This window comes from Orbicella faveolata, unplaced genomic scaffold (assembly GCF_042242905.1).
Source record: "Orbicella faveolata isolate gen_17 unplaced genomic scaffold, um_ofav_v1 contig_3, whole genome shotgun sequence".
NCBI lineage: Eukaryota > Metazoa > Cnidaria > Anthozoa > Scleractinia > Merulinidae > Orbicella > Orbicella faveolata.
In genome coordinates, this window is record NW_028301558.1 from 2,475,282 (window position 1) to 2,500,025 (window position 24,744).

The following is a 24,744-nucleotide window of genomic DNA, read 5'->3' on the forward strand; positions in this document are numbered from 1 at the left end:
AGCATTAAGGAGTTGAACGACTACACTCGACAGCTTCCAAAACATCAGGTCCAAGGGCTCAAGAAAAGGAGGCGAATTCTCAAAAACCGAAAATATGCCTTGAAATGTCGATTGAAGAGCATAAGTAAGCGACAATATATGGCAGAAGAAAATCGGTCTCTAGAGAAAGAACTGTCAGCAACAAAAGGGGAACTTAAAACGATTCTTGACGAAAGAGATTACTACAAGTCGAAATATGTTCACCTCTGCAGCCGTGTCTTCGAGCACCGCAGTAAGAGCCAGCAACGTTGCTTGCTGATTGGAGCGCTGCCAAAATGAAATTCGGATGATTTTAAATACTACATGTACGCCATTAATTGTTGTAGACTACTGAAGTTTTGCAAAAGAACCAGATCCATTTTAGGGTATTAATTGGTAATGAAAGGGTCTTTGCATATGGCGCAGTTGATTATCTCTTGGATCCTTCTGGCCAGTTCAGTAGAATCGAGAAGCAATTGAATATGGAACTCTTCTGATTCTTATACATAGATCAAGTACATTTGGCTGTAAGGTACTGATGCCAGTGGAAGGGGAAACAAACAGGAAAGCAAGATTAACACAAAGTTTTGATTTGAGAGGCTCTGGAGAGTACGTTTAATCTTGTTTACACATCACTGAAGAGAAGCTGGCTCCACTAGGTCCCTCTTCACGTGTCACGCAACAGTTCAGTAACCCCTGCAGAAGCAAGGTGTGCTCTAGTTTAGTATTTCACTCTCTTAAGCCAATTCAGTCCATAGTGAGCTGAGAAGTGGTGCAGACAGTTCTGCCCGTGGGGTGAAGGCCGAATTGTGAACGAGGGGACGACGTATTTTTGTTGCCGAGCCTGTGTTTGAGCCGCGTGAAAGTGTTTCAGGCGAACGAGACTTTTGGAAGGGTGAAGACAACCAGACTAAACAAACAGAGTCTAAACAAACACAGTCTAAACAAACACAGTCCTCTCGAATGGGAATTTGATGCAGCAACATGGTTGGCTTATTGTTAGTTTATTTCTACTGGTTATCAACTTGAGTGTTTATTACAAAATGTACAGCCTTTCGGAATAGTTTAGTTATTGGAAAGTTTTCAGTCTAGTTATCAAAACTTTATTTCAAAGAGACGCTTAGTCTTAGCGATGGTTCTTTCTTTCTTGATTTCTCCGGTTCGCTATATAGCAAATATTACCACGGTATGCGAAATGTTTTGAAAGGAATTACTATGCCGAGAAGATTGGTGGCAGGAATTAGTCTTGAAAAGAATTACTGATGAGGTTAACCAATTACATTTCCTTCATTTTCATTGACCTAATCTCATGAAGTGACGTCATATTAAAAGGGGCTATATCAACTGTTCCTCGAGGCTTGAACAAGTGTGTTCCTGAAAATATGTAGCACATTTCTACCATGGAGTCCTATGTCAAATCGGAACTTGAGGAAGTTCACCGAGTAAACGACGAAGGACACCGCTTGTCTCAGCTTCTCAAAGGGATTGATTTCTCTACCCAGCTGGTGTCAATTATCTTCATTTACACGGAATCGTATCGTTACCGAGAACGTCAGGTGATCTGGTTTTAACATTTTGCTATTTCTAAAAGTAGAGAATAATATAACAGCGAAAGAAGTGTTGAAACTCGTCTTGTTGTAAATACAGTAATATCAAGGTGAAAGAAATGATTTCCTTCACTGAATTTTCATTGTATTGTAAATATGGATTACGTGTAGATAGGTTAGTTTTTTTAACCTTCTTACGTTGCTCAGGCTTTGCTTCTAATTAAGCTAATTGTTTGAAGCGTATATGACATGTAAAATGAAATCAGAATGTTCGTTCAGCTTTACTCCTCATTCGCGTAACTTGATCATGCTTCTTGTAACATATTTTATTTCTTTTCCTTTTTAATGCAAATAAACTTGGTACTGAAATAAATCGTCAGCATACATTGGTTTATATTTAAGTGCTATTCATGAGATAATATGTGACTTAAAACTGATCTGCTCATTCGTCTTCGGATTTTCTGCATTTTCTTTGTATTTTCTCTATTTTTCTCTTGCTTTACTCCAAATTTTATGAACCCAGTTTAAAGTCAGTAGTTCGAATCATTTTATTATGCAGGTCTACGTCTTCCTTCAAATCTCGCAGTTCCAAAAATGGGTCCAAAGGCGTTTCGAGGCAAGTAAACTCTTTCTAACCCGTGAATTGTTCCAGTAAGTAATTATAATAGTTTATTTACATGTTTCGCGCCCTATTTGTTGTAGAAGAATCGTTTTATGTAATTAAAAGTTAATTAATTAATTTCACAGGAAAGCTATTAAGGTTTGCGGTAGTTAAAACTAATCGAGTTACTGAAATTATTGTATAATTTATCAGGTTATATCGTTATAAGGCGTCATAGCTGGAACAGTCAGTCGATGGGTTCGAAGTCTAAGTCTGCCGGGTCCACAACCTGGACAAAAAGGTAATAAAAATACTACTTTAATGAAACGTTTATGACAACAACAACAACAGCAACGACAACGAAGATGATGATGATGGTAAAAAATGTAATGATGCAAAGAGAGTAAGAGACGACGTGACGTCTACTTGACTGTAAGGAACCATGACACGACGCCGAGGACAACGTCTATTGAAAAACGATTTTATATTTTACCTACGAATCTCGCGGTGCTCTAAACTCTAAACTTTGTTTATCGCTGTCAAAACTATCACAAAACTAAGTCTGGAACACAGCGATAAATTTGAAATAGAAATTTATAAAATTAGCGGTTGTGCTTCATGATCTCCAGACAACGCAGAATTCGGTCACTTTGAACGTTGTTGTTTTGCAGAGGACGGCAAAGAGATGTATCAAGAATTACAACACACGTGCACGGGCATTGTTCTGCTCATTAAATCTTTTGTTTAGCGACATTCCCGTTGCCGTCGTGGTTTTCTTAAAGTCCCTTGTAATTTTGTAAGCACAGACATGACCCACAATCCCCCACTTTGTTTTGCCGAATGGAACTAGAGCTATCGCTAGAAACTTAATTTTTTTGGAAAAACCTGCTACCGCGGTTAGTTTACTTGTATCACCTTCAAGATGGTAAAAAGCTAAGGGTGTTTTTATTACCTGAACTGTGTTCTCTTTTAGATCATCCGTGCCTTTCGATGGTTTCAGCACTAAAAGAAAAAGTCAATAACTTAAATTGTTAATGTCGCAGATGGAGTGAATCTCGTGTAAGCTAAATGTTACCTTTCCCATGATATAAGCCTTACTTTTAGAGTTACTCTTGATTCTATCCAAAAAGACCTGCAAAGGAAACATGACGTAATGTGAAAAGTTTATCTACTTAAGTTATTGCTGTTTATGTCTAGAATGAAGTTGATGTGAAGACTCTTTAGCTCGATTCTTCAGTATTGGGTGAGCTGAGTAACTCAATATTAACAACAGAAGTACAAGTAACAAAAACATCTCTGGGGAAAACCTGAGGAGGAGGTAGCGGCGCGGGGGGGGGGGGGGGGAGGGGAGGGGAAGTTAATAGAGATTTAATCATCAAATAATACTCCCAGCCTTTTAGCAGTAGAAGCACACGTTTAGTAATAGCAAGAGGCCATGATCTTTATGGTCTCTTGGTCATAGCAGTCTTTACTCTCAGAGAGTTGATGTGAGATGTTGTAAGGTATTCCGAATCCGACAGTTCAGATCCGTGTTCTACTTTCACGAATTGAGATGTCTCATTTATCCACCGTACCGTCTTGTTTTACCTCTCGGTAAACGTCCAGAGTTGGCCGGCTTTATAACAAACTAATTATTATCGACCAAACCAGTTTAAGTTTATTGCCTCGTACTCGTGGATCAATGTTTGTTTTCCATCAAATGGTATCAGCCAAAATAAATGAGCATCTCGTGAAAACACTTAGGCCCCACGAAGATCAATATCTGCCTTGGACTTCATTGTAAACTTACTTCTTGCGAGGAGGCAATTTTCGTAGAACGTCTTTTCTTCATCCTATTTAACGCGGCGCGAACCTGTTGACAAGACCAGAACCTCGTTACTGGACGAACAAAGTATTTTTTTTAGCGCTCATGAAATAGTGCTTTAAATGTTTGCATGGCAACCTAATTCCTTGGAAAAGGATATGGCGTATTTGACCAAATCACTTCGCACTTCTAATCAGTTGTCCAGTCTTTAAGAAATTTTTTTATAACAATAATCTTATGATCCCATATATCTTCTACGGACTCTATTCTATATCCGTCGCACGAGGGTTGTTCCTAAAATAAGTCGAAGGAAGAACGACTATTCAAGGCATTGAAGCAATGATGAATTCATAAAATTACTATTAACCAGTTTATCAGGTGAAATCAAAATTCTTATAATTATTTTTTGGGGCTTATGTTTGCACACTTTTCATGCTATGTCGATAGTGAAAATGTAGTAACTGTTACCTCAGTATTGCCAACGCAATGAAAAGCAAAGATGAACAGACCCTGCAGCGAAGACGAAACAAGTAAAAAGCAGTAATAAACATTGGGTGTTAGCAATGGAATATGTAGTTAAGACTGCAAAACTGCTCCACGGTTGAAACAGTTGTACAGTCCAAATGAATCAAAATCATATTCCTTTACTTTTTCAACATATTTAATCAATATTGGTACATTCCAAAGAAAAATAAAGCCTAATAATAATAATAAATAAATATTTATATATGTAAAGAAACTCGAAATCTGGAGACCCTTCTAGTTTAATTCCTCCTGACAAGACAGGCATCTAAGAGTTGAATTCAATGCTTCTGACGTTCCACGTGTCTTTATTGCTGTCCTTAGAAATCAGTCGCTTGATTACACCAACATAACATAACATAACATCATATAGCGAAAGTGTTAAGCATCGAAACCCAGAAGGAACATGGAGTTCATTTTATATAATTAACAGCGGTACCGATAAGGGCTCGATTCTTCATTCCTTTTTAACCCCATCATTTTCTTAACTTAGAACATGCTGAGTCAGCTTTCTTCTCGGACGTGAAACAGTCCTCAGTAGTAAACATCACAGATCAACCTTTCTTTCAATTTACTTCTGCGATATTTGCTGAATTGACACAAAACGTACCTGTAATGAGTTGACTATAGCAAACAAGTATTGAAAAACAACGGTCTTGGCGTTAACACTAAAAAGGCCAAACACCCAAGTTATGCCAAGTAAGGGCATCAGAACCAAAGCTGCCTTAACACCAGATCTGGGGCGAAAAAAAAAAACCATTAGCTTGAGGAAGAGATATAGAATATGTAAGATCAGGTTTACTTAGCAGCTTTACCGGATAAACGTAGCTGTCCGTTTGCAGAGCGAACAATATACCTTTCTACACCATCATGTGGGCAGACATTGCGGCTATCTTCGTGTACGGTACGAGAAGTTGCATAGTTAAATGATAAAAAAAATAATGACATTAAAAGTTTTCTTTTAAGAAGGCGACAGTTGATAGTATGAATTAAGAATAAGCTTGAGATCATCGACAAATTGGTTATAAATTTATAAGCGCAACTAAAATAATGAAATAAAATTGATACTCTAACAATAAAACTCAATGTAAGTATTTCCAAATACTAATTTTAAGAGGCTGTGATAGAGCAGTTTTCAGTATTTAAAACCAAACCAATTGCTTCCCAATTAGACTACTCAGCCAGTCTAAAATTTTAGGAAAACCAGAACCAAACCAAAGTAATTGTCTGATTATTTTCGACACTCAATTGAAACCGCTCTAGGACGATAATGAAAATAAGACCACCTACAGTCACATAACAATTTATTGTCACCTCACGGAGTGTTGCTGGGCATTACATTCCGCCACTTTCGTCAAAGAAACCAGAACTTTTATTGTCATTCCAAGGATAACAAGGTTGAACTAAAGAGAAAACAATATCATTATTGCACCGTTTAAGATCAAGTTAACAAGCAAACTCTCCAAAAGGAGTCAAGGCTTACTTACCAAAATAATGGCCAGAACTGGTCCAACAAACGACCAAATAAATCCCTCGTCAAAAGACAGCCAGCACCTAAAACATTATATGACAATTTTATGTGTGAAATTCAGGTCTTGTTACTATACATATGAACTATGCGATCTTGCAGTTATCAAGAAAATTAATTAAGGCCTGATTCTATATGCAAATTAAGCCACGCTGACTTGTTACGGCCAAAAATTCAAAAAAGTCTAAATGGCACCAGTTGATATCAACGGTCATTTAATTTAATGATAGCTCAAAAAATGTAGCAACAAAAGATCTGTGCCCGGGTTTTTATAGATATTTTATCCTTAAGGTTACATAACTTATTAACTAGTGTTATGATATCCCAAGGTTATACCGTTTTGTATAAAATCCTTGACAAGTAAGACCACCCCCTCACCTTTTTGAGAAAAAAGGGGTTCGGAAACCAGGCGCTCGTTTTTCGAAGGTCCCGAAAGGTTTTTGCACCCGAAAAGGCAGTAGTAAAATCTTAAACCTTATGATTTAAGAGCTGTTTTATTCACATATTCTTAATGTGAACAGAGGTTCCCTTCATACAAGAAGTTTCAGGCGTATACACCTCTCTGTTTTTAGATACAGATTAACTAAAAATTGCTTTACGGGCACGAAAAGGTCCCGGTGGTTTCGAGAAACGGAGCTCATACCTTCATTTTAGTAAGTTGTTATTGATAGCTTTAAAGCTGGAATTGTCTTTTCTTATATTGGACACGCTCTAACGCACGTACTTGAGGATATTTTAGCAGACGTCATACGTATGTGTTCGATGATTACACTTGAAACATCGGTTTAAGTACAACATACATGTTCCTTGCACCATATCCTTCCGTCTTGGCAATAGCGGATATCCCAACAATAATGGCAGGAGATCCTGCATAAATGGAAAGGCGCGTCAATGAATGAAAGAATCGAATTATTCGGGGAGCAGGGGTGGCGCAGTGGTGACAGCGCTCGCCTCCCACCAATGTGGCCCGGGTTCGAATCCTGGACCCGGTGTCATAAGTGGCTTGAGTTTGTTGTTGGTTCTCGCCCTTGCTCTGAGGGTTTTTTCCGGATTCTCCAGTTTTCCTCCCTCCACAAAAATCAAAATTTCTAAATTCCAATTCGATCGGGAATTCCAGGACCAGGGGTTTGTCGGTTGTAAGACTGTTGTGTGTTACCCTCGTTAAACAAAGTTAATTAATTAATTAATTTTTTTTAAGACACAGCGAAGGTTCCTTCCTGTATTGCAATTCAGTGATCAGTTATTTCAAATGGAGCTGTCATGCATTCAGCAGGGGAATTGAGGTCTTTTTCTTGGTTATTACAATTAAGATTTTCCAGGGGGAAGTATAAAAATAATATCTTTTTTTTGTAAGAATTCAAACATTTTACCTTTATTTATATAAATACCTCTTACTAACCGAGTTCGAGGGCCGTTACGGACCGAGTTTTTTCCCCATCAATTTAAGGCCCAAGCGCGAAGCGCGCGAGCTATAAATTGAAGGGGAAGAACGAGGGTCCGTAACTTACAGTACGGACCGAGAAAACGAGGTTAGTAAGATATTTATTATATCTTTACTGTGTGTCTGACGGGCTCAGGAACGATTTCTATTCACGCGGAACGGCTTCAGATTTCTGACGCATTTCAAAAGCAAAACGACTCAATTTGAAATCGTTGTTAAGTGACTCTCAAGTCGTTAGCAGGTTTTAATACACAATTTCAGAAGTAAAAGAAATTTTTAAACTTTTAATTGCTAAAAAAGTACTTAGCGATAAATCACGAAACATTTTGGCAGCAAAAACAGCTTTAAATTTTAGCGGGCCGTACAGTAGATTACGGCCCGCTAAATTGACCAAACACAGCGCGCGTACTAACTTAGAGATATAATAAGTTATGGTATTGCACTGTTCTAAAATTTCTAATGTTACAAAAAACATTTCAAGCAATGGCAATATCTTCAAAATGTGTTATGCATCACTCTTTCTGTCCGAAACATCTCTATAAAATACATTTTTACCACCATTTTGATATTTTTTCTGGTAGATAGGGGATTAAATTGACTACATCCTTGTGGACGGTCGGGTGGGGGAGGGAGGGGCTCAAAAAGGCTCAGCTGCTTCACGTCTGCAGGGATGAATAGAGTCACGTAAGGTTTCGATAATTACACTTTTACTGCAGTGTTTCTGCCAGAGCGCGCCATTGCGGGAATCCCGCGTTACAATCACAGATGGCCCCCAGAAAAACGAAAAAGGGGCCAATTTAGCCCTTTCCTTTTACAAGACTACAGGCTTAACAAAGGCATAATATTTTAAAAGCCATCCCAGGGCTCGAAATTGTGATCGATATGATCGCCAATGCAACAAGCAGTTCATCCTTGGCGACCAAAAATTCTGGTTTAGTCGCCATATTACGGCATAATGGCGACTACATTTCTCTGTGTTGACGATCAGTAACGGTTATTTTGTCACACATTTTGTCCTTCTAGAAAAATCATATTTAAAGATCTTTGCTTCTAAAACATTCAACATAAGAAAAGAAGTCAATCCGTCCTTTTGCGTTGCTGTATTGATTCTCTCATATCGGAAAACTTTCGAATGGCTGACCGTGTTTGAAATCGCCCTATAATGCATTGCAAGCCGTTGATCATTGACTACGTCATGTATGCCTAAGAATTGTTCTCTTGTAATACACGGATCCTTCATACTAGTATCTGATTCAAAAGAAACTTTATTGAGTAGAAACCCTTCAAAGAGCACTTACTATTAAATTTTACCATAGATCCTAATAAACTGCCTTATTTTCCTTGGTTCCCTGACGCATTTTTTCCTTCTGTAGCTTTCAATTTAGTGGCCCCTTTCCTAAAAAATTGGCCCCTAAAAAGGATCTTCAGGGACCACTTTGGCCCTCAAGTAAAATTTTCTGGCTGAAACACTGAAATTTACTACATGTTTGCAGTCTCCCAGTGTACTGCCAAACTAGAACGCAACCTCTGGGAACATGTTCAAGATCATTAGTTGGACTTTCCCTACAGTTGTTCCCTTAACAGTAGGAAATACCAATTTGTGGATTTCACAATCCTTGTGCAGGAAAACTTAGAACTTGAAAAATATATCGCGATCTCAGCCAACAAATACAGTCCCTTCCTTAAGAAATGGTCTTGCCTTATTTAAAAATTATTTGTTTCAAATAATTCTAATCTAGTCATCAAGGCCGATAAACCAACAACTTTTGGTCCAAGAACATCAATGGTGTTACGTTTTCCCGTATTACAAGAAAAGCGAAAGAAAACCCGCATGGCTTTCCCCCCTTTTTTATTTCTCACTATCTCTCTTTTTGTTTGCTTGTTTGTTTTTCCTTCTTTTTCTATTATTAGGTAAGTGCGTTTGTTTAATCAGCAGTATTGTAAGTAAATTTTTGTGTTTTTCCGTTGGTAGTAGTTGAAAAGTAAGGAAGCAGTCTAGCATAATTAAGTGCGTTGTAGAAAATAAAATGTAGCCTGTATGTACCTTATGTGCTAGTGCAATTTATCTATTATAAAAAAGAGCATTGTAAGTAAGCCAACTGTAATTTAATTAGTGTGATTGTATTGTAATATATTTATTGTAACTAGTGCATGTATAAATGGTGTAAGTATAAGTAGTGTAAGTAGCAAGTACAGTGTAAGTGTAAATGTAAGTACAATATTAGTGCTGTAAGTAGTGTAAGTGTTCGTCCTGTAAATAAAATTGAATTTTTAAAAAAAAGAAAAATTGGAGATGATGAATTCATATTCTGAAACTTACACGTCAGTTTAGATGTACATATAAACGTATTCTGAGAAAATTCTCAACTATTTTCTTTAAAAAAAAAGAAACAAACAAAAAAAAACAAGAAATGCGGAAATTCACATTAAATGAAAATTTTACTGTCTCTAACTTGTGGCCTACTCACCCCAGCAAAAGATGACGTAGTAGATCATTTTTATTCTTTCGAGGTTAAAGACAGTGACGATCTTAAAGTAAAGATGCAATCCTTCTGCACTCATCCAGGTGAAGCTGGCAGTGTACAAGAAATGAAGTAGAACAGCTACTAATTTGCATAACCACTGCAAGACACAAACATTTGAAACAAAGATCACTCTAGCCTCGTAGACTGTGGTGACCACGGACACAGAACGTTGACAGTACATCCTTTTAACTCAGATCTCCGAGGTAGTAAGCTTTCAAAATCACAAAATAAAAAGGTAATCGTTTTCACTGCAGAAAATAATATCTGATCTGATGCCTTATGAAGTATCATAAAAGAACTTTAGAAGAGCTGTGTTTCAAACTTCATAAATTAAGTCAATCTGTTTACGGAAGTGAGATTATACTATGCAGTACATCCTCACCTGTTTTTCTGTTGCCGTGATACCAGTAAGAAATACAACTTGCGCCATCGCCAAGGCGATGCATAAGTGAAGATGAATTTGATACTTGATGTCAGTCAAAGATCTAGTTAAAGTGGAAAATTTTTTCAGAAACTCGTGGTTAGAATCTTTGAAATACACTTTCAGTGTACCCTTGCATAACATTTGAGAGGAAAAAAGTCATTTATCGGCCTATTTAAAAATAGCAAAACTAATTTAAAAAAACCTTGTACAAACCTCAGACTTAAAAATATTATTATAGCAGCCGTTAGAGCAATAAATGATATTCCACAACCAATGTAAGTTATAATCTCCAAAGGAAGCTGATCTTCAGGTGAAACCTAGGAAATAAAACTTATTGAGAAGATTTCTAGAAGACATGATTCAAATGACTGTTTGAAATAGTTATGCTGTCCATTAATTAATAGAAGTGGCTTTAGAGCTAAAATATAAAAGGGTGTTACAGTCCACATATTAACCAAGAAAATAGCTAAGTAATGCATCTCGTTTATTACTTGATTTGCAAATTTCTTATATTGCGCAACCGTCCTGAGCAAATAAGGCATCTGTATCCATATAAGAATGGTTCTAAACAATGTTAATCTAAAGCAGCCCCAACACACTTTGCCTCTTTTTAAAAAATTTTTACAGAACATGGTATTCAAAATATTCAAAATGTTTGATTATTCTCGGATCCCATAGTATAACCTCAGCTGGACTTATGTAACAACGAAAATGAAATTTTAAGCAATCTTATCGCATGCCCCTATGTATGTCAATGATATTAAGACTTGTCAGCGACAAATAGCTACTCACATGTACGTCAGTTAAATGCATTAACACAGCAAAGCTGGTTAAATGATTTGTCGAACACACAGTCTGCTTGCTGTCACTCACAATTATGGAAACCCCGTTGGATAACCATTCTTTTTCACTAGGAGAAAATAATGTTGTTTATGTCACCTTTTAACAGAATATTAAATTACTATCTTTATTGAGTGTCCCGGGTAGAAACGTCAACTAAACAGATAGAAAGTATAATGGATATACAGTCGTAATGGATTGGTATTTAGTACTGGACTGTTATTTCCATTTTATTTTTGTAATTTTTTTATTTATTTTGCTAAATTTTGTTTACAACACATTACAATTTCATGCCTAAAGATAAGCTACATACAATAAACTTTTAGAATACATTACTTGCCTAAGAAAACACACTTACAATACATACCTATACAATAAACTGCTTACAATAACTACAATAACTTGCTCATAGTACGCTAATTACAATTCACTACTTACGATACATTACATACAATAAACTAATAACTGTACTCATGTAATACTTAGAGTAAACTAATAACTGTTCATTACCTACAAGAAACTACTTACGGTAAAATTCTATTTTCTGTCTTTTATTTACGGGTAGTTAGTTGTTGTAAACATACAGTGACTCTATAAGTTTTAGTTATATTTTCACCTGGCATGAATGACAAAAATTGATTCTGGCGTACACCCTAGACTCGTTTGAAATTAATTACTCACGATCTTTGTTCAGTGTATTCGATTTAATCAAAATATAATGAAGCATGCCTACCCAGGTAAAGGTTTCCAGTACCCACAGCGTGGATCTATTCCATTTTGTGTCTGTTAAAAGATTTAACACAGATGTAAAAAAAACAATTATAGTTTTGACTTTTCTCATAAACCAGGACTGTTGGCAAGAATTTGCGTAAACAATGCAGAATTAATTAGTAATATACAAATAAATAGTAAATTTATAAGTTAATTCGTTAATATGTTTTGTAAAAATGAGTTAATTATAATGACCTCTAATAGGCTACGTTCGATATATTAATATTTTACCATGGCTCCAGGGCTTTTGGGTAAAAATTGTAACTTTTTAAAGTTTCTTTTGTCTCCCAATTCCCAAAAGAGACTTGGATACAAAGAAAACACAACCAAATATAGAAATTTGGCCTGAAAGCCTCGGAGCCATGTTAGAATATTGGTATCTCGAACGTGGCCCATTGTAGTATAATTTACCAGCCAGGTTTGTGTGACAAAAGCTATAAATACAAACCTTATTTCCAAATGTCATAAAAGCTTCTTTCTTTAGCGAGTGGACTGGTCTTCCATCAAAAAATGCAATGACTGAGATTATTTCTGAATTGAGAACTTCTTCCGCTGAACCCTCTCTATATCGGTTTAAAAAAAATACAAATAAAGAAACTTTTAGCTTTATTCGTAATATTTTAAAATATCTATTATTTAGGAGAAAATATTTTTGGCCTGGAAATGGGATCTTAAAGCACTACTGTAGTAAAGCCTTATACTGTGTATTATCTGCACAATAGTCCATCTCTTCCACGCTTCATTCTTATCAGTACTGTACCTTTGTATTTTGCTGAGATGGAAAGTCCCTCCATTATTCGGGACTGATAAATCAGAAAAAGAAAGCCTACACATACCTGTCAGTTGAAGATGTTAACTTGTTTGTGAAGTGAGACATGAGGTTTTTGTAAATAACCACGCTCACAGCAAGCCGACCTGAAGGTTGAGTATTACTAGTGTTAAAAGCTGTTCTCTAGTAGCGGAGCTCCGACGGCCCGAAGGGCCGCCAAGCGGAGCCCCATACTCATATAGGAGAGAAAAGGAAACCCATGAGTTGATTTTCTCATGGTCATCATGGCTAGCGGTATCGCTCGTGGGCGCGTACGCACGACGGCGACGACGACGACGACGACGACGACGACGACGGAGTCGCGCAACATGGCCGCCATACTCCAAATAATAGGTTGACAGAGACATGCAGTCTTGGTTTACCGTGTACTTCTTTGATATTGGACATCCATGTTATGATCAATTGACACCTGTCAAAACAAGGTATCCGCTGACCAGTATCACGTGACCATATCGCGGGCTCAAGTTTACAGCTTATCGAGGTCGCGTGTTTTTTAAAGTTGACCGCTGACCAAGTGCTGGTTTTCGATTGGATCGCGGGCTCATCTAAGGTTAACTTGTTGAAAACAGGGCAGGATTGTTCGGAAGCCGGTTAACGCTAACCAAGGATTAAAAGTTAACCGAATTATAACTTTTTTTTCTATACAAATGTTTTTTGGCTGCTTTGGTTTGTGTATATAGTGATTATTAAAACTCAAAACAGAAGGCCAAACAATATACAGAAAACCGCGCCGCAAAGCTACAAAACTGAAATCAAAATTCTACCTTCTCCTGGGTTATTTGGCTCTGAACAACGCGGCCCAGGAGCTACGCTTTTAGGCTGGCCTAAATCTATATATTAGGAATTAAGAGCAACAGCATACACAATGCAAATGACGACATTCCGTCTCCAAAAATTGAATGGGCTTGTCGGCTCTCGCCTCCAAAGTTGCTAAGCAACAAAAATATTCATGACCACTTGCGTTATGTTTAGATGGATAATGCATGAAACTCTTTTTACAACGAAGTTGTGTAACAAGCAATTATTTACCCCCGACTGAAAAGGCAGCCCTTAGATTGCACAGAGATATCGAAGTTGGCAGAAATTAGACAGTGGCGGATCCAGACTTTGAGCTAAGGGGGGGCGGGGGGCGGTTTTGTTTTACTTGCCCTGCCAGCTCTTCTTCCTTCAGTCATTTCTTCTTTTTTCACCCAAAATAAGGGGGGGGGGGCGGGCCTCCCGGGCCCCTCCCCTAGATCCGCCACTGTTAGAACTAAGAGATAAATGACATCGATAGAATGGTGGTGACGAGCAGTAAAGTGGAAAACTCGAACTGTCAAATTGCAAGCCACGAACGGCTGTTTTATTTTCTCAGGCCATGGCATCAAGACGGCGTAAATGACTGTTAAGAATAGTTCATGCAAAGAAGGGTAGCCTGACCATCAGTTGTTCTGTCAGCTTCGCTTGTGCCGCTTAAATGGCATTTCATAAAAAAAGAATGTAAGAAGAGGATTCTTTCCAAGCTTTAGATGTAATTGTCAGTGCATAATGTAGTAATGTTGTTTCTTTTCTTTGTCACATTATCATTATCAAAAAAAAAAAAAAAAAACGATTCTACTGGGGGAAAATAATTACATTCTTGGTTCGAGAGCGCAGCAATCATCTATTTGGATCTTATGCACAATGCTATAAAATGTGTGCTAAATAAAAGGACTCTCATCTCCGTGTGTATCCTTACCCGTGTCGCCAGAAAAGCCGCTTGCTTGAAAGGTTATCGAGGCAGTTGACCGAACGTGTTTATTAGGATCAGGAATCGTTAAACTGCCGCTTGAATTGATGTAATTTACAGTGGTGATCATGTCTACAAGAAAAATCCATAAATCAGCTACGGATGAAAGGTTAGTATACCATAACTGATGCTAGGGATAGCGGCAGCAGGTCATATCGGTTTTTTTGTGCAATCAGCCTACGATCAGGTTTTTCTTACACTTCAAAAGAGACAAGAAGAAATCATTGTTAAGATAACGTGAAAAATGACTTTCTAATGCCCAGTATTTTGTAAAGCCTTTTATTCTTTGCAATCGACCTAACTTGCACTGCTAACAGTGCAAGTAACAAACATGTTCATAAAAAAAATATATGGTTTACAAACAAGTTCATAGGTAAAGATGTTCACATATAAAACGCTATCTTAGTTTAATAACGGTGATCTATAATCTTACCTATATTTTTCTTGCTCAGCAAAATGCTTTGATTAGTTGTAGAGGTAGAATTCAAAGCTAAGGATGAGGTTTTCTCCAGAGCTTCGACAAGGTTCATGATCTATAAGCCCGCAACAGAATAATAAATCAACATTGAAAACTTATCTGAGTACGTCTGACAACCGTGGTTACGTTAGTTATGAAAGTTATAATTATACTATTTCTTGAGACAAAGTGTTAAGAAAAGCATTCTTCTTTGCTAACGCATAGAACTGAAGTTGGAAATGATAGTACTAAGAAAAACGTTTCTGAGTATAGTCACCGGTGAATCTTGCTCTTTGTAATGCAATGAACAGTGACAACGATTTTAAACAAAGTTGGCAAAGATAAATCAAGGTTTAAGTTATCACCATTCCACTCTTGTGCCATGCAGAAGCATCTCTGTCATCCAAGAGTTCATCAACAGTGGTCATTAAAGTAGAGATCTGATTCTAAAAAGTCAATATCAAAAGCGATCGAAAATTAAAGGAAGAACATTAACGTAGTGGGAACTCAAGCAGGATCTTAGCAGTTAACGGGAATTTTGTTTCAAGGTCTAACACATCTGGACATAATTTATTTCATTATTATGCCAGTTTCATGACAATTTCAATTTAAAAAAAGCTTCATTTTTATTAATAAAGGTGAAACAAAATAGGCCACTGCCAACGCGTATTAAGAAAACACCGTTTCGCTACAAGAACAAGCAACTCAAAAATTTTCTTAATTACAAGGGCTTCGATACAATCTTTCCATCAGACTTGTTGGCAAAACACATTTCGTGCTTTGGTTCGACCTTTTGATTTCATCTTGAGTTTACCTGTAGCTCAGACTTGTTGATAGGCAATCCCTCCGACATCATCAGCGTATTCAGCTCTTCGACCAACGAAATGCTGATGTTGATAATTTCTGTTGTTAGATTTCCTACAACTGTTAATCCCTGAAACGATTCCACGAACTCTGTTATGGCTGCAGCCTCACCAGAGACGTTGCTTTTATTCTAATATAAATAGAAAAGTGCTATGAAGATTATAACAAATACGAGATTATGCATCTTCCTAAAACGTGACTGGAAGTTTATAGTAGTTCATTGATTAGTTTATTAATTAGAGTTCATGCAATGCGATTGGAATTCTCTTACTTAATTAACTCTTTTCGCCTTTTAAGACATCAAATATGATTAATAAGCTATAAAGACCTCTTAAGATAGCCATGCTGTAGATTTAAAAAATACTCACAACAATAGATTTAGTGCAATAACAGATAAATCCAGATTTGCAGGAGGGATCATATAATCCGAGTAGTATAAAAACAGTTAGGGCATTGCTTGAGGAAACCGGCGAAACGAAAACAGCGCTATAAAGGAAACGCAAACTTGCCTTGAATAACTTCACTCGATCAAGAAGTTGGCGTAAATTCTCAGGATTTTCTTTTTCTAAAGGTGGACCTATAACATTTAGACATACATAACCTTTATTACAAAAGGAAAGTGAACAACTGAAGTTGTAGCCCAGGGTGAAATCTTCATGTATATATGTTGGTGTAGTTTGTGCGAACAAGATTTGAAATCGTGGCTTTAGGTTTTTAAAAGACTTATGTCAACTAAACAAAGTTTGTGAAAGTTATTATCACTATATTGCTGTAAAATATTCGCTGAACGAAATGCAAGATTTCTTATAAATAACGAATACAAGAAAGTGTTGTGTTTGGTCATGGCCTCCACTAATTAGAAAGGTGAGATTAGCATAGTTCTATCTACCTACCTCTTGTGCTTGACACTGTAACATGTGGATGATGCAGTAATGGACTGCTTACTTCACGAGCTGGAGAAAACTGTTGCGAGTGGACCCCTGAACTTTGTGGTACATAGCTCGTGGCCATGTTTAATCTTGCACTATTGAAAGGCGGCGTTGATGTCGGAATCAGTAACACTGTTGGGGTAGTAATATCAGCTGTTGAAATCGTTGTTTTGAGTTACTTTAAGACTTATACACGATCAAAAACACACGTGTGAAAGTTACCATCCAAATAAATGCAGGATTTGTTATAAGGAATGAGAGAACTTGTCGTGGTTTCTCTCGGCGACGAAGGATTAGAACAGAGAGCTTACTTCGTCAAGACTAGCTTTGTTTCATCTACCTACCTTCAGTGTCTGAGAATGTAGCATGTGGATTATGCAGTAATGGACTGCTTACTTTACGAGTTGGAGAAAGCTGTTGTGAGCTGGGGACCCCTGGACTTTGTTGTACAAAGCTTGTTGTTATGTTTAATGTTGCTCCGTAGTAAGATGGCATCGATGTGGGAATCAGTAATACTGTTGAAGTAGCGGTATCAGCTACTTCTCTTCGAGAAGTAGGTGCAGGCAATTGGCTCTTGAGTGCGCTTTGCTGGATGGTTGCCATGGTAGAAGAGGGCCGCATTCTTATTGAAAAATGACTTTGGTCCCAGGAGAACGGTGCGTTAGGAAATGTGTTAAACGTTCCGTCTTTGACACCTACAAATGAAAGGTACGTATTGGACTTTCTGAGTAGCTGATGGGATTGATGAATATGAAACAGCAGAAAAAATGTTAACTTGAATTACAGCACTAGAAATAGATTTTGAAAGATTTGACCCTCTTTGATGTTTTGTCCTAGTCACAGAAGTCACCAAAATCGGATGGAAACATCTTTAGATCGGTCAGCAATGAACTGTGTTAACTTCTATAATTCTTATTCTGGGAAATTCGGTTAACGTTACAAATCTTTTTCTTGTGTAGTGCTATTTTTCTCACCCTTTATGTACAGAAATCCATTCTCTGGTGGGTCTCTGTGGCCACCGCTTTGACCGCCTAAACTGATGACGTGACGGGCCATAAAACCAGATCTTGATATGATTTGGACAATCCCTCCACTTCCACCACCGGCCTTACAGTTGCTGAGATTTCCACATGATTCTTTATTTCCCTTGACAGAAACCCTTGCTCCTTGTGAAATATTAACCTGTTAAAAGACCGACTCGCTTATCAACATGTTCTATTGGAAATCTGCGGATCTGCGAGTCTTCCGTTAGTGTCTTTTCTCTGATAGAGTACGACCGCATCTTGGATGGAACAACTTTTCTTGATTTTCGAGTTACAAAAAAGTTTAAAAATAGAGGAACCGTAGCCAGGACAGAATATATTTAAAATTTATAAATAACGTTCACTGAATATAAAGTAAAAACTTTGGAGCTTTGGGCTAGGTTTGGGACCGTGACCATTTAAGAGTCTCTACTAAACACGCTGAAGTTATTGCCCTACACGAGCGATAGTCAGCTCGACGCGCCTACAGGGAATCATGGTAGCCGTACTCGTCAAAACCAACATCCAGTCCAAGATGACGAATACAACTACCAGGATTATATTCCCTGCAGGGACGTCTCATACAAGAAATTGACTATTGATAAACAAAGCGATATAGTTTAGATCATTAGCTGGTTATGAGTACATCACGTATAACGACCTCACAATACGTTTGCATTCTTACCCTTTCAGCCAGAAGTCTTATTAAACCTCCTGAATTCCCTGCGGTCATCTCGTTGCTGTTTAATGCATTGTTTGGCCTTGGTAGAGCATTTGCATCTATAGTACCACCTGATGCGAGAGGAAAGATCTAAGACTAAAAGATGCTTTGTTCAAGGAACACACAGAACAGGTAACATATACTGTACTAATTGAGATTAATTAAGCATTGTGTTGAAATAGCTAGAGTGTACTTACGTATCTCTATTTTCCCACTCGCTTCTAGTTCTATTGCTGCTCCCCCTACACCTGGTAGTTTCGATCCCGTAAAAGCTCCTTGAGACAATAGGAAATGAATGAATGAATGAATGAATGAATGAATGAAGGAGAGATACGAAAACTTAACTTTTAATTCACTGACGAAAAATTTAGAAAGGTCTATGCGCATTTAATTAGGCGATATTTCACTCCTGTCAAAATGTTGCCCCTTATGCAACTTCGATAATGATTCAACTGCGATGAATCTATAGTATGTCCTCTTAAAATTAAGAACGGAAATAAAACAGTTCCTTGTTAGGGAAAAAGCGGGCCATTTTCGGACGTTGTTTGTGGAAGGCAAACTAGGAACGTATGCCGTGACAACTAGTGATTATTCGATACTATGTGGCAACTATGTAATGCAGTAATATTGTCAGATCTACTAAGTGGTGGTCGTCCGGTCTGCAATGAGACAGGAATGCTAAATAACGGTTAGTAACGAACACGATTATCGCGCATAAAGACGAGGACCGACGAGGTGAGACTCTCATTTATACCTGTGCTTCCACCGAGATAGAGGTCTGCATCAGTAAGACCATATGAATTGCCATTAGATAAGCTGCTGTCTCCTCCTCCGTGACCACCATGCCCAGCCCCTCCAAACTCTCCATTGATACGAATACCTTGGCCAGGTCCACCATAATGAAATCCTGCATGACAAGTTAATATGGCCTTAATGATCAGAAAGTGATGAATTGCGAACAAACTGTCCCGTGCCCTAAAAGATCATTGAAACCTCTTCAAAATAGTTAATGCTCCTTCTGTTTCTAAAGTAATTTGGTGCCCGGCCAATAGCTGAATGGAAAAATTAGAATCAAAAGGTCAGACTACTTGTAGAAGAATTCCGTGTATCCTTTTAGAAAAGAAGGCAAAAAGGATGTAGGGTTTTTCTTTCAGCCTTCCCCTGTTGGCAGTCAGAGAGGAAACCGTACTTCAGAGAATGCGTTAAATTTAATATATTGATTTGAGTCAGTGATGAAATCATCCAACCTGTTGTGTTACCAAATATTACTCACTGGCAAATTCTTCTTGTACACAACGTCAACGTTGATTTTAGTACTCCAAAGCATTAAAAAAACAAATGAAGTCTTTTTCCAACCAGTGAAATCAACAAATATGCTGGACAATTTTGGATCTGTCACGACGAAATCAACTGATACACTTTTTTATGGGTCTTGGGCAATTTCAAAATGAAGATACCACAATGCTACGTAGGTATTTACAAAGACAACAAAAAGCGTTTGTGTACTGACCATTTCCGCCACTTTTTGCGACGAAACCTCCAACAAATCTTGGATCTCCGTAACGTGGGTGCATGGCGTTTGGTTCAATTTGCAGCTTTCCGTTTGTCTCTATAGAAATGTTCTCTCCGACTAGCGAGAGAGCGTTAGTTCCTGTGAGCCGAATATGACTTCGTATATTAATGTTGCTCTCAAACTTGAAGCGAGCGACCTGATATTTCCAAACTGATCCATTGTGGATGAATTCACGTTCGATTGAGCAGCCAACATGATTTTTCACGAGGTTTCCTTGGAAACTACCTGAAGTTACCTTGATAGACGGGGTCCTTGTTTTGTTTCCTGTATCGATCGTTAAATATTCGAATAATGGATTGTAGCTGAAAATTCCTATTGAATAGAATACAGAGTCCATCAAAAGAATCGGCTTAAGAGGTATAACTTAGCGTACCCGTATCTTGTCGTGTAATCAGTAACTAACAAATAAAGAAGCCTCGACTGTAGTAGGGAGAAACACTCGACTACGTCTCGTGTTTCCCCTCACTCTACCGCTTCCTGCGTGCTTTACAACAGAGCAGAGCACACCTTTCTTTGTTTTATAATAAAGAATTCATTTTTTCCCCACACATTTAGCTAATATTTTCAAACCAAACTTTAGTTTGGATCACAGGAAAAGTTTAATTCGGGTCGAATTTGTAAAAAAATCCGAAGCAAAAATTTGAAATGCAACTTACCGTGCATCTGTTCTCTGATAAAGCACGCCGTTTCAGCCAATCAGAGCGCGCGTTATATGGAAACGTTATTATGATTTGTGATATAAAAGCACCGTTTTATTTCTACTGTAAAGACCATTGTTCGTTGTTACGCCAGAGGTGATCTGTTAAGATTTTAAAATACCACCGAACACTTTGAATCCTTGATTATAAGCACAAAGTGTACGATTATACATGTATGGTTGTCACATGACACTAGAGCATATTTAGGGCGCTTTCCATTCGACCAAAAATTCCGAAATTTTCGAAATGGGGACAAATGGTACGGAAATTTCCTGGGATAGGTTCCAGAAAATCTGGAAATTGTTGAATTTCCGAAAAACGAACCATTCAACCGAAAATTCCGAAAATTCCGAGATGGAAATCAACTGGAACAGAAATTTCCAGGAAAAAATTTTCAAAAATTTGGGTATACCTCACGAGGTTGTCCTCTTTTTCGGAAATCATGCAAATTCGCAATTTTCCTATTTAACGCCCAGCGAGTTGGACATCTCACGCAAGGATGACTGCGACGCGCAGTCGAATGTGGAAATACTTTAGAATCTTTCCACTTTTATCTCGATAAATACTAGCTACAGTTGAATTCGTCAAGAGAGCCTTTTATAAAAATAATGCCCCCGTGGTGTACTTGTTTGTTTTGCGTAGGTTGGCTAGGAAGTGTATAAAGATTTATAACGTGTGCAGAACAGTTGTTCGACTCATTAAACCCCCTGTTTTGCTACGTTTTCGCTACCGTTGTGGTTTGTGAAGGTCCCTGCTGTTGTGGTCTATAAAAAGTCACGACGTCGACTTATCAGTGTTCTGTTTGCTTCTATATTTGCGATTTAAACCTCGAAGTCATTGAAAAATTCCAAGCGAACCAAACTGCGCGGCTTGTCATTTTCCACACTGGAAAAGTCTGTACCATTCGCCCATGGAAATTTCCGCAAATTCACACCGGAATTTTTCGTCGAATGGAAAGCGCCCTTAGATGTTAACCTGGATACTCAGAATTGTACAGAGCTATCTTGGAGGCCAAACGGGTAGCACTGGTTTTTACGAGAGAGAGAGAGAGAGGAAGGTCTGGGAATAAAATTGGTTTGAGGCACCAACTTCTGACGGACTGAAGTTACACCAGAATTTCACCCATTACATCATTCTCATGCTAAAGCAAATATCCAAAATTAAAATGAATTACTTATTTGTACTCGCTAGTCACAATCACAGACTGTCCTTTTGTAGCTTTTCACTCTAAATCTTATATACGCAATCAATACCTAAAGTCATTGGGAACTGAATTGTTTCGTGCAAATTGAGATCAGCGGCAGTCGGGGAAATGTCATCAAGATGTTTGATTGACAGTTCATGTGCGCTAAATTCCTTATTTTATTGAAAAGTCAAGTAAGAATATTAAAATGATTCAGCAGTTTTATGAAATTTTAAATTTACTGATTCTGCGCGTATCATCGGTATTGGTGCAGCTGAATGTTGTTGGTTAAGACTACAAAGCCTAAGCTAGCATAAAGATGCCTAATTTGTGACAACCTTGAAGCAAACAAGCAATTATAGTCCGAGTAAAGAAAGCATGATGATGTTGTCCAGAGGAGAAAAAAATTGCTGATAGGCTGTTGTGAAAAATATCTTCCTGAGGACGATTATGCAAAAGAAGCAATTAACTCTGCCATGAAATTTGGGGAAACGTCCTTTCCATCTTGCATTTTCCTTATGCTATAGAATATTCCATATAACCAGAGAAAATAATACACGTCGTCAAGTCAACAAGAGGCATTTTAAGGACAGAAGAAATTAAGTTGCATTCTTGAAAAAAGCGATTATCAAAATTCTTATCAGTCATGGAAAGAACTTTAAATGCAAGCGTTTGTGCCTCGCAATAACGGATTAAGATATTGTTAAAAATGGTCAAAACTGAACAAACCGCGCAGGGTTTCCCTTCAGGTTCCCGAGTTAGCAAGGGAACCCATCGTGGGGAGTTGCTTCAGCGTTCAAATCGTAAATTTAATTTTTAATCCGACACTGTAATTAAAATACGCCTTACATGCTAAGAATGGAAAAGTTCAAGATAATGAACTGTGTTTATATCTTACCCGAACTTGAGCCAGGGCAGACGCTTGCCACCAAACGAATTAAAACAGCAGACTAGCCGATAAGGAAAACAACAACAATGTTCAAGTAAAGACCATGAAATAATAACACAATTATGGCCCAGATATAATGAAGAAAAGAAAAAGATTCATATCTATAGAATGAATGTTATTTTTCTAACCTTCATGAATGCAAGAATTAAAACAAAAGCAGTCATTTTCAAAGCAAAGTCGCTTCTGCTGAAGTCAAATTCAAATTGTCTACTCCACACCCGGAGTGTTGTTAATTAGGTCTTCCTGTTTAAATATTATTCGAGGGATACGCCGATCTGTTCATAACAAGGTAATTGCACAGTCCTTTCGTTTGTTAAGTCGAACAGCTGAATTTGCATATGCGCGTCTGCTAAAGATGACTTCATCATCTACTAATACCGTACTGCAAATGTTGGCAGATTATGTCTTGTTTCAATTAAGAAACGCTTTGTCAAACATGAGTTCGGCGATATGGGTAGATCAGGTTATTGACTAAGAAAAAAATTCAAGAGAATTTTTAGAAGAATGGCAAAATAGTCTAATTCTGGAAAGTTCATCCAAACAAATGCCATCAATCCTAAGTTTATCGGTTTCAGATTAAATAATAGGCGCGTAAATATTTAATATTAGCGTAAACATTTCATATGCTGTTGTTAACGCTTCAATTTTGCGCCAATTGTAAACTCGCATTTCATTCTTTCATAGAGGCCTAAGAATACTCAGTTGATAATTTAATAAAGTTTAACAATCAATAAAACGAAAAGAAAGTTTAAAATAACAGATATTTTAATTGTTAAACGTGTTATTAACTTAAGGCTGGGGTTAAAACAAGGTATAGGAGTTTAGCGAAGATATTCACGTTTTGGGAAGGAAAATAGTTTTAATATATTTATTTATCAGTAGTAAAACTAGCAACCTTTGTGGCATTATAGGTCACTCCCTCAATTTAACTATTAATATATACATTTCATTTTCTTAAAATGTTTTGTTGTCATATACACACACATTCCCACCCTCACATACACAACATCCCTATTTCCCCACTGATTTCTCATCAGTGGAGTGGGAACCCTATTTTTAGGGATTCCATTTTCAACACCTATAATGCCACAAAGGTTGCTAGTTTTACTACTGATAAATAAATGTATTAAGACGTTTCGGGAAGGAAAATAAACACAGTACATGTACACTTGTTGATATCTTAAAAATCGAGAAACGTAACTTATTTCAGGCATAGTTAACTAAGTTCCAGTTTCGTGATCTTTATCCTTTCCCCAGGAGTTATTGCATGTAGTTCGTGATAACCCTTTGATGATTTTAGTTCTACGCCTGAGTTACAGTTTTGACACTGATCAAATGCATTTGCTCTTGAAAGGTTTCTCGTTTTTTCTAATTAATTTTGAAGTGAACAAGAAACTCCAGGAAAAGCGATCTAGTTTTTTTTTTTTTTTTTTTTTTTTTAATTTCGCAACTTTAACCCGCTCAGTTTGACAGATATGCAAACGCTGACGGTTAAGTTCCCTGCTGCAGGAAAAAAAAAAAAAAGAAAAAGAAAAGAAAAAAGCAGTACAGACGCCATTTTCGAAAATGTTGTGTATTTTCTATCAGTGGTGCCTTCACTTCAACAATTTACGTCAAGAAGACAGCAGCAAACAAATGTCCGGAAAAATATCCTATTGTTTGAGGGAGCGTTAAACAAACTTTCACAATAAATATGGTTAACTTCTTTACATTTGGGTGCTCAAATGTCT

General features: G+C 37.4%; 2 protein-coding genes across 2 annotated transcripts; both read right to left on the bottom strand.

The window, feature by feature from the left end:
• Nucleotides 1–1,006: 1,006 nt before the first annotated feature.
• On the bottom strand, nt 1,007–16,123 carry LOC110049460 (adhesion G protein-coupled receptor D1-like). The gene is made up of 21 exons (XM_089298336.1): nt 16,112–16,123; nt 15,890–16,069; nt 15,441–15,521; nt 15,052–15,151; nt 14,568–14,690; nt 12,858–12,936; nt 12,470–12,584; nt 11,984–12,033; nt 11,203–11,320; nt 10,624–10,727; nt 10,369–10,471; nt 9,930–10,083; nt 6,821–6,887; nt 5,980–6,046; nt 5,807–5,895; nt 5,103–5,229; nt 4,439–4,480; nt 3,956–4,018; nt 3,265–3,298; nt 3,119–3,168; nt 1,007–2,455 (listed from the first exon to the last, which is right to left on the bottom strand). Exons 1-21 carry the CDS (start codon nt 16,121–16,123, stop codon nt 2,414–2,416), a joined length of 1,800 nt encoding a protein of 599 aa, XP_089154462.1. The 3' UTR covers nt 1,007–2,413.
• Nucleotides 16,124–16,197: 74 nt separating this feature from the next.
• On the bottom strand, nt 16,198–23,521 carry LOC110049459 (uncharacterized). The gene is made up of 10 exons (XM_089297528.1): nt 23,143–23,521; nt 22,964–23,015; nt 20,122–20,496; nt 19,366–19,518; nt 18,809–18,886; nt 18,576–18,682; nt 17,843–18,050; nt 17,213–17,563; nt 16,833–17,000; nt 16,198–16,516 (listed from the first exon to the last, which is right to left on the bottom strand). Exons 1-10 carry the CDS (start codon nt 23,176–23,178, stop codon nt 16,293–16,295), a joined length of 1,752 nt encoding a protein of 583 aa, XP_089153654.1. The 5' UTR covers nt 23,179–23,521; the 3' UTR covers nt 16,198–16,292.
• Nucleotides 23,522–24,744: the final 1,223 nt, after the last annotated feature.

Coding starts and splice junctions, on each gene's coding strand:
- LOC110049459 (XM_089297528.1), bottom strand. CDS start 23,178: ATGACTGCTTTTGTTTTAATTCTTGCATTCATGAAG. Junction 19,519..20,121: donor CGCAAAAAGTGGCGGAAATG/GTCAGTACACAA, acceptor CTTGTCATGCAG/GATTTCATTATGGTGGACCT. Junction 18,887..19,365: donor CTATCTCGGTGGAAGCACAG/GTATAAATGAGA, acceptor TATTGTCTCAAG/GAGCTTTTACGGGATCGAAA.
- LOC110049460 (XM_089298336.1), bottom strand. Junction 15,152..15,440: donor CATGGCACAAGAGTGGAATG/GTGATAACTTAA, acceptor GCGGGCTTATAG/ATCATGAACCTTGTCGAAGC. Junction 4,481..5,102: donor CTATAGTCAACTCATTACAG/GTACGTTTTGTG, acceptor TCTTCGCTGCAG/GGTCTGTTCATCTTTGCTTT.